The sequence below is a fragment of the Lichenostomus cassidix genome, chromosome 8, assembly GCF_008360975.1.
Source record: "Lichenostomus cassidix isolate B80296 chromosome 8, HeHo_3.0, whole genome shotgun sequence".
NCBI lineage: Eukaryota > Metazoa > Chordata > Aves > Passeriformes > Meliphagidae > Lichenostomus > Lichenostomus cassidix.
Window position 1 is genome coordinate 25,091,304 of NC_139489.1, and position 12,970 is coordinate 25,104,273.

At 42.0% G+C, this 12,970-nt stretch overlaps 1 protein-coding gene across 1 annotated transcript; it reads right to left on the minus strand.

Moving 5' to 3' along the window:
- Positions 1–1,133: 1,133 nt before the first annotated feature.
- Positions 1,134–12,969, minus strand: NUF2 (NUF2 component of NDC80 kinetochore complex). Its single transcript, XM_085068522.1, has 13 exons — positions 12,729–12,969; positions 11,755–11,829; positions 10,793–10,869; positions 10,526–10,587; positions 9,566–9,663; positions 9,091–9,164; positions 7,767–7,863; positions 6,768–6,830; positions 5,920–6,057; positions 4,876–5,016; positions 3,915–4,090; positions 2,222–2,357; positions 1,134–1,988 (listed from the first exon to the last, which is right to left on the minus strand). The coding sequence occupies exons 1-13, from the start codon at positions 12,849–12,851 to the stop codon at positions 1,839–1,841; spliced, it is 1,410 nt and encodes a 469-aa protein (XP_084924648.1). The 5' UTR covers positions 12,852–12,969; the 3' UTR covers positions 1,134–1,838.
- Position 12,970: the final 1 nt, after the last annotated feature.

Here is a 12,970-nt window from a genome sequence, read left to right on the forward strand (position 1 = left end):
ATCTTTCCAGCCACGCTCTGGAGTAAAGGCAAAACACAGGAGTAATAAAGGGGTTTCTTTCCTTCCCTTATGCTGGGGAAAATGTATCACACTGTGTTCACATGCTGTACCAAAGTCATAATCCACCTATTTCTCACCTTAGCCACTATTATTTTTCTGCTTGCAGAATTTTAAAACTTGCTTACAGAATATAGTTACTAACTCCACACATTTCAAACAAGTATGGCCTGCCCAAGTGGTACAATACAAAATTGCTACAAGTTTATGTTGTATATGAAATACAAAAGTACATGCAAAAAAAAAAAAATTCAACTACACCATTAAACAGTACTTAAGGCAGAAGAACTAATAAAAAAGGGAAAAAAAAGAAAATTTTGACTAACACTGCCCTCTTGAGGGAAAGGGAGCTGTTTTGCCTCAGCAAAGCCATCCTCTCTTCCCTGGTCCTTCAGGCCACACTAAACTCCCCCACTGCCTTGCCATATGCATCAAGGTGGGTGGAAGTTTTTGAAAAGCAGCAGTAGACTCACACCTAGGAATCAATTATCTCTAGATAAAATATACTTTGGCTATGTTATATTACTAAGTATTTTAGGTACAAATAGACAGGCAGCTGTGAAAGCACAAAAAGCTATTGGAAATGAAAAAACCTGTCCCAGGAAATCAGAATTTTTCTTTCTTCATAAATGGCAGCCTTGTATTTTACCCAAGAGCTGGTGTGGCAAAATTCCTGAGAGCAGGAACCAGAATCCAGCTTTTTCTTTGTCCTGCAAACTCCTCATCACTGGGGTACAGCAGCAGCATCACTGTAGCCTAAGAATCTTGATCTGCTCATTGGAATAATCCTTTACAGCATCTATTGGAAGGGTCTGATGCCTCCATAAGAGCTCTAGAAGGAACAAGCACCTGCAGTTCCTGACTTCCTAGCACCTCTGGCTAGAAAGAGATGAAGAATTAAAATTATGAAGATGGCTTGCATCATCCTCCTCCTTCCATCATAAAAAACTGCTCATAACACACAATCTTACAAATGTCCAAAGCAAAGTTTTTCAATTGAAGTGTTATGCCAAGTCAGTTAGGGGAGTGGAGAGGGAAAGACACATGAGAAAAGGGGTTAAATATCCTTATATAAATAGTGTAAAAATTAACATTTTATTTTTCCAAATAATTAAAACCACTATAGCACCCTAAGTGTCATCACAAGTTAAGGTACAAAGTATCAATATACAATTTTTAAGCACATCCTAACACAGACTCAAACACAGATGAGGGTTCAATACCCCACAGAGCAGAAAAAATGAGTGCATTGAGAGGGAGTGTACTGCTAACTAAAATTAATATTAAAGTGTTATTTCTGAATTTTTACAGTTACAAATATTTTTTATAAGAATAACTTGGCATTTACATGCCAACTTGCTACTGCTGTCAGGATTTCATATTAATTGAATGATGGTGGTGGAATATCACCTGTTACTGCCTTATCTTGAATATTCAAGCCAGACCAAGGTGTCAGGTGTTCTCAGATCAAAGTCTGCAGAACTGCAAACTGCAAATGCAGGATTCTGTCTCAAATGTTGAGCAATTTGGTTTTAGCAAAACTTGCAATATTACTGCTAAAACCAGGTGCTGACTGAAACAATGGGAACTGAGTGGTTTTTTTATCCATATCAGTGAGCTCATGACATCAGGATCTGCCTGGAAAGTTAAACATGTTTTGACATGGATTTTGAGAAAACTGGATTTGCCTGGAATTATTATCCCTCCCATGCAAAGCAGAAGCTCTCGAGTTCAGGTATGGGCACAAACATAATAGAAGCAGAACACAAGTGCAGACAGGTTTAAGAACTACTTCCAGAAGACTGAATGCTGAGCAGCCCTCTCCTTATTTCATCAACTTTTTCTGCTCTTGAGGCTGCATAACTCTTTACTGTCTTAAGGAGAGATTCATGACTTTTCTCCAATGCAGCCTTCCAAGTTAGGAGTATTTCCTAGAAAAAGAAAGGAAAAGAAAAACCCATCAGCAAAGTTAAATCCTTATCAAGCATGAACGTTACGTGAGTGGTCTGGTGGACTCAAAGGATTTCAATGATATCTCATCCATGGCTAAAGAAGCAGCATTCACAAAACACAGAGGAGGCTGTTGAGAGGATTATTGCACTGTCCACACTACAACAGAAATGTAAGAAGATTCCTTTAGGATGGGGTTAAAAAAACCTCTCACCTTGGATTTCATTGATGTTTCTTTAGCATCCTCCCTCAGCTCCTCAATTTTACCCTTCATCTGTTTGGTTTCCTTGTGAATGACCATCACTTTGTCAAACACAGCACCCCTCTTCTCCTGGACTTTGTTACAATATCTAAAGGTGAGAGAAAAAAAGTTAGTACTAAGCCTTTTGACTAATCCACATTAAATTTGAGCTCACCGTGAGCAAAGCTTGCATTTTATGAGCATGAAACCAGCAGCTTCCAGAAGCAATGATGTATAGAATTTACCTTCTCAGAAATTAATACTATTTTTAAACTAGAACAACTTGGGTACAAAAGCAAAATTCAAAGTGGAGTTAGAGGAGGATGTTGAAGATCATGTTGCTACCAATCAAGGCAACTCAAGAGGAGCCAACCCAACAGATATCTGGAATTGTAGCAGCAGCCTTCTGGGGAGAGTGGCTGAAATAACTTAAACTTAGCAGGAACCCATATACACCTTCCTACCTCAAGGGAACACTCAGGGCACATTCTCTTATTCACTAGTAAAAGCTCTTTGTCTTCAACTAAGGTTACCTCCCTTCCCCTCTTGCCTATCAAAGCATCTAATTTTATCACTCAAGGGAAATCCCTGCCAATACCTGCAGAAATTGGCAGCAACTTTTGACAAAAAGGTGCATTAGATTATATTGTTTTCATTCCTTAATTAAAAGCTACTTTTCACAAAATCAATTAGGTTGGAAAAGACCTCCGAGATCAAGTCCAACCTTGTCACATAGACCATGGCACTTGGTCTTTCCTCAAACACCTCCAGGGGCAGTGGCTCCACCACCTCCCTGGGCAGCCCATTCCAATGTCTAGTCACCCCTTCTGTCACGAAATTTCTCTTGATGTCCAACTTATTTTCCTTCCAAATAATCTCCTTTAGCTGGTACAACACACTAAGTGCCATTCTGCACACCACACAAACCTTAAGCATGACTAAATCTTTCTTGACTCTCTCAGCCATGTGGAAGAAGCTCCCTTCCATCACAGCTAATCTACTCAGCCGATGATTTTCCATATTCCCTTTCCTATCCGTGTCCAAGAAAACTGTTATAAAATAAATTTCCTCTCTAACAGTTCAGCACTCATCTCAGAGTGAAGCCAGGACCTTACAGGGCTGCAGTTTGGTGCTGCAAACACAGCCCTGCAAGCTGCCTTCAGCATATGGGAGGAATGAAGAGGGGCTGAGAGGCTTTGATCAAATGACACTTTTCCTTTTGTTTTAGAAGCATCATGTCAGGATAATGCTCCTCCGAGATGCGAGCCCCATTTCCCCATGGGTCTTGAACATCTTTGATAATGAGCAAAAGTGGCAAGGGAAATTATGAAAAATTCATGAAAGGCAAATGGGGCTTTGTTGAAGTCTGATAAGTTGGAAAATTATCCCAATGTGACATTCTCTTTAAGAAGATAAAAGAATCAAGAATAAGCATTATAAATTAAATTAGTGCTCCAATAAAAGAATTGCTGTCAAGTCACATTGCAATTATTGATTTGAGACCCCAACTCCCTGCCTGCAGCATTTCTGGTCTTCATACAGAGCTGTCCCACACTGCTCATTTCCTCCTTACTGCTAAGCTGTGTGTTTGTAGCAGACATGAACTTTGGCAGCACATAACAAAGACATAAAGCAGCATCAGGCAGAAACATCAACTCCTCCATACTCAAGCAGAGTGCACTTGTGCTGCTCAACATCTTCACGCATCTTTTTAATCCTTATCTTGGCTGTAGAAAGCTTCTCCTGTTTTGCAATGACCGCTCTCTTTAAGGACATTTCATCTGTCGTCACCTTTTTCAGCTCTGTCTGAGCACTATCAATCTGGTCCTCCAGATTTCTGACCTAGAGTACAGAAGTAAAGAAATACATTAAATAGAAATAAATGAAGTGGGGGGGGATAATCAAGATAGCATACACTGTAAAGGTACTAAGATTAGAACTAGCTGGCTGCTTGCTGAAGATCTGATTGCCAGCTCATTCATTCTCCCAGTTCACTACTCTTTATCTGATTATAAATACATCCAAATGGACAAGACCCCATCACTTAGGATGGCTTTCAGAAGTGACTGTGATTTCTGCTATAGCTCTTTGCCAAGGGTAATTTGAACACATGCTATACAAATACCCAAAAAGGCTCCATACCATTTCTCAAATGCTCCTAACAGCTGCATTCTCCCAAAACCTAGTAGCATATAGCAAGGTACTGTATTGTGACAAACATTTAATCAGGGAATGTCTGGCTTAGTAATATTAATAAAGTTAAAGGCACTTAAGACATGACTCTTCCTGAAGCAGCAATTTTTTGTTCTTAGTTTCCACTCTCAAGGCAGAAGAAACTCTATTTCACTTTTCTTTTCCCATCATTTCCTACCAACAACCCCAAGACAGTTCCCACTATTTTAGGTCAGGTTTCTATGGCAACAAAGGCTTTGACTATTCAAAGTGGTCAATAGCTAGTGCACAGTACATTAGCTAGTGCCACCCAGCAAAGCAGCAGCAATGTTTTACTGACGTTTTTAAGAATTTGGAAACTTCAAAATGTCATTCTTTACAGGGAAGAGGAGAGAGGGGGACATTGCTTAGACATCAAATTCTCCCCAATAGGATATAATTTGGATGCTACAAACCTCTGATAGTTCGCTGGCCAGTCTCTCCACATTTGCTCCCTGTCTCTCCATCTTCTTTTGGTATAACTGCACCTCCAGTTGGCATGCTGGCAGAACCTCAACTAGGTCTCTGTAACCTTCATATTTCTCAATAATTTCATGCTTTAAAGAGGGGGAAAAAAGACAACTAAATAAACAGCTTTGGAGTTCTTTTATATAGTATTAAAGCATATTGACTTTTGAACCCTTTCCTCATTGTTTAAAGACAGCAGAAGTAATATTTAAGAGTTACTGAAATGAGTTCTTCAGTTTGAGGGGAAAAAAAAGACATTTATTTGGAAGCACAGAAGAAAACGTGATATGCAAATGTTTTACACTGAACTGACCAGCTTTTTCCAGGAGCTTTCAGAAGAACAAAGCTGTAAATTGAAGAAGTTTTTCACTCATAAAACAAAAGTTATGTAAAGCACTGTACCTGAGCGATCAAGTTTACACCTTTGCAACAGAATCTCCTTCAGAGGCAAAGTGCAAACTTTATTGATGTGTGAGCAATCACAAACCACAAAAAATAGTGGATATTATAATTTTAAAAAACCTCACAAAGCTAGGAAGGGAACTCCGTGCTCACACACTAGTGGAGACAGCCATCAATTCCAGAAACAGTGAATGACAACAGAAGCACTATGAGGCACATGTTCTAAATCCAAAGACATTTGGGAGCTGCCAAAATATTGTCACCTCTTCAGAGCAAACAGCCAGACAGGTACAGCAGATTCAAGAGTTCTACACCTAGTTTTACAAGTGACTGCAATCTGCTTTTCAAAAGGTAAAAAAAATAAAAAACAAAAAAACCCAAAAAACCAAAAAAACAACCTCATAAAAAACGAACCACCATCTCTACCATGAACCCTCAGTTTTTTTTGAAGCTGTGATTTCATTTCAGACTAACCACTGCCCTGTGGATGTTTTACCATCATTCAAGAAGCAGTTCTAGATGATGACAGCCCACTCAAACATGCTTTTTCTAATAGAATACCTCCTTGTACGAACAGAGGAAAACCTCACCTTAGATTTCTTCAATTTCTTAACAGTCTCTTTCATCAGCTCTTTACAATTTTTCAGTTCCTCTGGACTCTCCACAATTTCAGATTTCAGCTGCTCTTGTTCTTCTTTCAAAGTAGCCATAGTCACTTTACGCTCATTCTAGTTAACAAGACAAACACACTTTCAATATTAGCAATGAGGTTAACAAAGAAGAATTGTGTAGCAAGGTTTGCCAGGATCTTATGACTAGACAGGTTCTTTGGTCTGTTTTTAGTCATTCCTCATTAGGAAGTTCTAAAAATAAATTCCTCTAAACAGCAGTTAACATTCCAAATCAAAGCAATTAACAGCCCATTTTGCTTCCTAAAATTTCTCACAGGGGTGCACAAGAACAACAGTTCACTACTATTCCACAGAGAGCCTGTCAGCTAATCCTAGAATGGTTTGGGTTGGAAGGGACCTTAAAAATCTCATTCCACCCTCCTGCCATGCACAGTGACAGCTCCCACTAGACCCCATTGCTCCAAGCCCCATCCAGCCTGGCATAATTCCAGCAACTCTCTCCCTCAGAACCCCTCATCTAGGGAAACTGAGGCAGTCACTGCAGGGTTCCAGAGCCAGCTCTATCAACCTGGGAGAAGAGCAACAAGTTTCCTATGCAGCCTCTCCAAACCTCTCATTTTGTCCCCACCAGGTCAGTGCTGCCTCATAACCCCACTCTATGCACCTAAAGTAAACCCACAGCACCTCAGAAGTCCAGATTTCCAGTGACCTAAATCCAAGAATAATCTGATCCTAGAAAGAGTTATGATCTCTCAGCTGATCTGAGATGGAAGCTACAGCCTGCACCCACACAGAGATGTACTCACCAGTTTTCGTGTGGTCTCAGCCATAACAGTCTTCTTTTGAGAAATCACTTCTTGCAAAGCTGTCTGAAAAAAGCACCAAGCTTTAAATAAGCATCTCTACAGCTGCTTCCTACCTTGTCCTCCTATCACAGATCTGTCCACAGGAGAAATCCCATTTATGGGTCCTTTGGAGTACCATACCCAGCAGACAAAACTGCAGTCTGCAAGATTTCACAGACAGGGAAGGAGAATATTGTCATCAGGGCCAGTGGAAGTACTAGGAATGCAGCCCAGAGTGGGTAACTAGGACTACGGATAAGAGACTCTATTCTTACTGAATATACAGTAAGACCAACTCTATTCTTACTGAATATTATACCCCCACAACTTCCTTTGCCAGAGGTCCTGTTCTTCAGGGAGAAATCTAATTTAATGTAAGGTCCCAAATAATAGTCAAGCACAATGACTTGGGATGTTAGAGACATGACTTGACATAGAAAATAATAATCTATGGTTGGATTTTTTGTTTCCTCCCAAAGGAATTGAAAAGCTTATTTATGAGACCTGAGAGGCAAGTTTCCATTGTTGAAGTTACCACTGCAATTAACCCTACCCTTTTTGCCAGGCATTCCCTTGAGTGACCTTTTTTAGGCCTCATTTTGTGTCATGGCTCACCTCCAGCTCCAGTTCTTTGAATTCAAATAGAAAACCAAAGGGAAAATATATATATATATATACACATATCACATTTCCACACACGTATCTCCTAAGCCATTGCAGAAATGCATTTCCAACACAAAGTCAAATATACTTCTGTATTCCCCCAGCCTGATTTCAAGCATGTTTGCATGTTTTACATTCCTTACAGTGAAACGAAGAGCAGTCAGACAGCATTTGGTTAAAATAGCCATCATTTTAAATCAGAAAAGTGCCCTTTATCCACTGAATTAGAAGGAAAGGAATAAAGGTGAGGTGAGGAACACATAGCAGTTTTCAGAGAAATACAGAACAAGATCCTACCTGTTTCCGACGATAGTCCTGCCTTAGAAGCTGCTCCAGCTCCCGAATGCTCTCTGTGAGCTGCTTGACCTCTGCCTGATGTTCAACTGGAACTGTGCTAGGGGAAAAATAAAGATATTGGGCAGTTTCAGCATCATTACAGTCCAGTCAGAGTACAGTGGATAAAACAATCACTGTCTCCAAAGAGTTTACAGCCAGTAACTAGTAATTCAGAACAAGACAGTCTCAAATTAATACATCTCATTTTCCTGTGCTTGTAAGATTTTGCAGTTGAAGCATAATCTAAAGAGCTATTTTGGCAAGAAGTGCTACAAGCATGACAGAGGACTAAGTTTAAAGATCATGTTAAGCAAAGCATGAAAGTACAACACTCCTACCAATTTTGGTGGTGATTTTCATTTATGAAATTTGCATATTACCTGTCATACAAATAGTTTATAGTGCAGACCTATCCCAGCTAGAGAGCCCCCTGTGTAGCATACACCAAGAGCAGCTGTCAGAAAAAACTCTTTGTTTTGAAAGCTCTCTTGGAAACCAGCCATTTCTTCATCCTATTATCCACAAGCAAAAACAAAACTTAATGGTGCAAAGACACAGGCAGTAGGGCTAAATCGCCTGAAACAGAGATTGTGGCAAACATGTCAAATAACTAAGGGAGACAGCTTTACTCATCTATTAAGTTAAAGATGGGCTTCCTACAGCTACTGAAGGGATAAAGACACATCACTAAAACCTAAGAGCAAAAAGTTTCACCCTAGTCCCCTACATGCAAAGACAGGATACCCTCAAAGCAACCACATACTGTAAAATAAATTTTTTTTCTCTGCCAGCAGAAAATAAATACCCCTAGCTCCCTCAGCTGCTCCTCATCAGACTTGTGCTCCAGACCTTTCCCGGCTCTGTTCTCTTCTCTGGACACACACCAGCCCCTCCATGTCCTTCTTACAGTGAGGGGTCCAGAACTGGACACAGCATTCAAGGTGTAACCCCACCAGTGCCCAGCACAGGAGGCAATCATTGCCCTGGTCCTGCTGGCCACACTATTGATACAGGTCAGGTGCCTTTGGCCTTTTTGGCCACCTGGCCACACTGCTGGATCTTGTTCAGCAGCTGTCAACTGCTGAACCCCCAGGTCCTTTTCTGCTGGGCCACTTTGCAGCCCCTTTCCTCCAAGCCTGTAGCACTGAACCAGGTTATTATGACCCAAGAATGGGGCTCTGCACTTGGACTTGTTAAGCCTCACACAGCTGGCCTTGGCCCACTGATCCAGCCTGAGCAGGAAATGCAAGCAGTGCATCTCACAGTGCTTCCTCCTCACACTCACTTCAGTTTCTCCAGCTTCATTATTGCCTCCTGATTCACAGCTTCAAGTTGTTGGTGTTTCTCCATAGCTGATTTCTGCAAGTTAAAGATTTAATTTTAGAGAAGTATGGTTTCTCCCTGGGCTTCTGTTAGAGCCTTGCTCATTGTTATTTCACATGAAATGCACCATCACTGAACTACTGAGACATTCAGAAGAGTAGCTACCTACAATTGTTGCACCCAATTTTTCTTAAAACAATGCAAGGTGTCAATCCTTCACTTACCAGGCTAAAGTATCAAACAAGTTATTGGAAAAAATAACCTTTCAGTAATATCCTAAGTAATAATCAGTACCTTGCTGCATTACTTGGCTACATTTAACATCCCAACATATTACATAAACCTTAAGTTAAACCACAACCTTCATGCTCCTAGTTCTAGGTTAGTATCAGTTATACTTTTATAGGTATCTGGAATAAAACAGCACCCAATCTTACATAAGTCAGTTGTAGCTCCAAGTAGACCTCACGCCGGAATTCCCTGAAGTTCACAAAGTTGAGGATGCCACTGAAGAAGCGAACAGTCCTCTTAGTCTCTGAAATAGGAATTGCAAGACCTCATTGGTCTGGTTTCCACAAGCATTGCAATTGCTTCAAAAAGGTTGGGCAAAGCATAATTCAGAGGAGACAGAATTATAAAATAGAATCCAAATTACTTCTTCCCTCACTCAGCTTGCAAGGATTTCACTCAGATTGCAAGGACTGCACCAAAACTAGCACCCAGATAGTAATAAACTCTTAGCAATTCTATGTAATTTAACAAATTAATAACAGCACCTAGGAGGAAAGACTGTTAACACACAGCCTCCCATTAAAACAGAAGCCAGGGAGAAAGAGCGTCAGTCTTGAACTACCGCTCTGAAAAGATAACCTCTCTGTAGCTATCAGCCTAAGCGAAGGCAGCAATTTGAACTGAAGGGACTTTATGGCTTTATTCCAAGCAAAATCATTTCTGAAAGATGATTACAAAAGCTTTGTATGTCACAGACAAGCCTTTTCCAAGTTGTTTGTGTTGTAGCAGAATCACCACAAGTGGGTATTGAAAGGAGTGGAGCACAGGCCTCAGCACAAGAAATCCTAAAGCATTCCAGAGCTGTCAGGGTAATTTTCATCACCATCATTATTACACTGTTTTAAGTATGTCACAGCCCATCTCCAGACCAGCAGTTCATCAGACTTCTAGCATTCAAAACTGCCCTCAGTTACTGCATTCTTCTGCATCAACCTACAGAAGAAATAAGAACTGCTCACTAGAAACAGTTTGTCTAAGGGTCAGAACAGCAGCTGGAAGTCAGGGATGTGATAGCATCTGACTATGCCCAATGAGAAAAAGCACCTACAATATCAAGCAACACCCAGCACCCCAGGAAACACAAGGGTTACAATGCACTTGCTTACTTGGGTTTAAAACATCAGCAATTTGAAAGTCATTAATCCGGCACACTGGCAGCAAGCGCTCCCTGCAAGGAAAACAAAACAACCTCAGCTGCAGTGACCATTACTCAGCAAGGAAAACAAAATACAAGCTCAGCTGCAGTGACCATGACTCAGGTTTTGTGACCATTACTCAGCTCTTACGCTGTACCCACTTCCTACAAGACAGATCTTGTCATCTCATCCCAGAGCATTTGGCCAGCAAGCACAAGACAAGCATCTTCTACTTACATGTGACTGTACAAATTACAGACAGGTAGAAAGCCTTCATAGATCTGTGGGTACGTTATGTCAACGTTGACTGGCATCTAAAGAGTAAGGATGGTCAGTGCATAAGTAGAGAATAATTAAAACAAATTTCCACAGCATAATTGCAATAGATTAGAAACACTGAAGATGATCTTCCCATCTACAGGCAACACATATTAAAGGCCGAAAAATGTCATCTAGTTAAATCAGCAGACTATTTTAAGTGTCAATTTTGGATGGAAAAAGATATAAAATACAATAACAACTGAAGCAGCAACATTATAAACTCTGGAACTCAATTTAAACTGTTTTAATTTGTTCATAGCTGGTGCAGGACAACAGTCTCTGCATGATACAGCTACCTGCAAGAAGCTCCTCCTTTAAACACTCAACAATTGACACACTCAACTGCTTTATGAAGAAGTCAGAAGAAGAATGCAGTGGCACACTGTCCCTTTCTCTGATATTTTAAACCTCATAACACAGCATGGCAGCTGATGTCACTGCCTGGGAAGAACTGAGTTATCTTGTACACGTTTGCTCTTCCCTTTCAGTTTATCCCGAAACGCCATGAGACAAAACTCTTTACTCTCACTGTCAGGGATCAGTTCTTGCCTAACAGACAGCAGATAAATTAACTGTTAGCCAACAAGGTATCAGCCTAACTTTCCTCTCAGTTGATGGGGAAGTAGACATGATCAAATATCAAAAGCAACATTGACATTCCTTACAGATCAGCCCAACCTCCTCCAGCCATGGCCAAAGGCAGATACCCCAAGAGCCCCGTATGGATTTTCAAGCTAGACATGATGTCCGTCTGTAAGCTGGTCCAGTCCCTCATGGTTCTTACAGACATTTCTGGCACCCTCAGCATCCCAAAGAACAGGTAAGTGCAAAATTCTTTTCTTTTCACATCCCATCATCCCTGCCACCAGCAGCCCTACCATGTAGAAGTGCTCCAGGCGGATCCCATACACTTTCTGCAGGATTCTCATGTAAATCAAGTGTAAAATGTCAAGCTGCAGGAAGAGAGGACATGAATCAGAATTCCATATGTTTGATTTCTCAGGGCCTCCAGACTAGGCCATGAAAGCAGTTCAGCGTTTAACACATGAAGGCTGATTTCATTCAGCCACCACGACAAAACAAGTTTCACTTTCGAGTATTTCACTGTTCAAACATTACTTGCTCATAACTCACTTTTAAGGGACAGCAGTCAGCTCAGACAACTACAGCCCTGTGTACACAAGCATTGGTTTGAATTACACTGCTGCTTACTGAGCAGTTTCCAAACCAAGCAACATCAGAAACCTTTAAAAAGCCACAGAAACATTAACCGTGGAGCAAAGAATGCCCTTCATTAGATAGTTAAAATGGAGAGGAAAGAAAACATTTATAAGATAAACAGGTTTTCATTTATAGCACTAATTCATCGTTAAGTTTGCTTGATAAACATCATCCTCAGCCTTCCTAAACAAGCAGGGCCAGAGCCCTTCCTCTGCAGGCCCGAGCACAAGGAATACCAGCACCAGGAACCACTCCACGGCATCAATTCCACTTTAAAGCCGCTTTTCTTCTGCCGAGGACACTCACTAACACTAAATGGTGCGAGTGATGAAAGGGGTTGAAGCAGGGAGGGGTTTAAAAGCGAGGCTTGGTTTAAAAGCATCAATTGCTCAGGCAAACTGTTGGAACTATGCGACCTGACCAGACACCGCGGCTGCTTTTACCCAGAACCGGGAAAGACAGGCCGGGCACTGCTGGTGACAGCCACCCCGCTTCCTGGCGAGGCCCGAACGGCGAGAAGAGCCCTAAGGCTGCTCCGAGCCCAACGCCGCGGTTCCACGGGCCGGGGCAGCGCGTTCAGCCCACACGGCAGGGGCGGGGCACGGAGCCGCCCCGCGCCCCCCTCACGCACCTTGGCGTTGCCGAACACGTCGCCCTTGACCAGGTTCCGGGCCTCGGCTCCCGCCAGGATGTCCGAGCGGAGGTAGCTGATGATGTCGTCGGGGCTGTAGCGGGGGAAGGTCATGGTCTCCATGGCGGCGGTGCGGAGGCGGCGGTGCGGAGGCGGCGGGGCCGCCGTGAGGACGCGGTGAGGAGGCGGCAGGGCCGTGGCGGGGACACCGGAGCGCGCCCGCCGCTTGAATCCGCCACGCC

Excerpts from the sequence above, each read along its gene's own strand:
- NUF2 (XM_085068522.1), bottom strand. The coding sequence starts at position 12,851 with ATGGAGACCATGACCTTCCCCCGCTACAGCCCCGACGACATCATCAGC. Across the intron at positions 10,588-10,792 it reads TGTAATTTGTACAGTCACAT|GGAGCGCTTGCTGCCAGTGT; the intron begins GTAAGTAGAAGA and ends TTTTCCTTGCAG. Across the intron at positions 9,664-10,525 it reads TGCTGATGTTTTAAACCCAA|AGACTAAGAGGACTGTTCGC; the intron begins GTAAGCAAGTGC and ends TTCCTATTTCAG.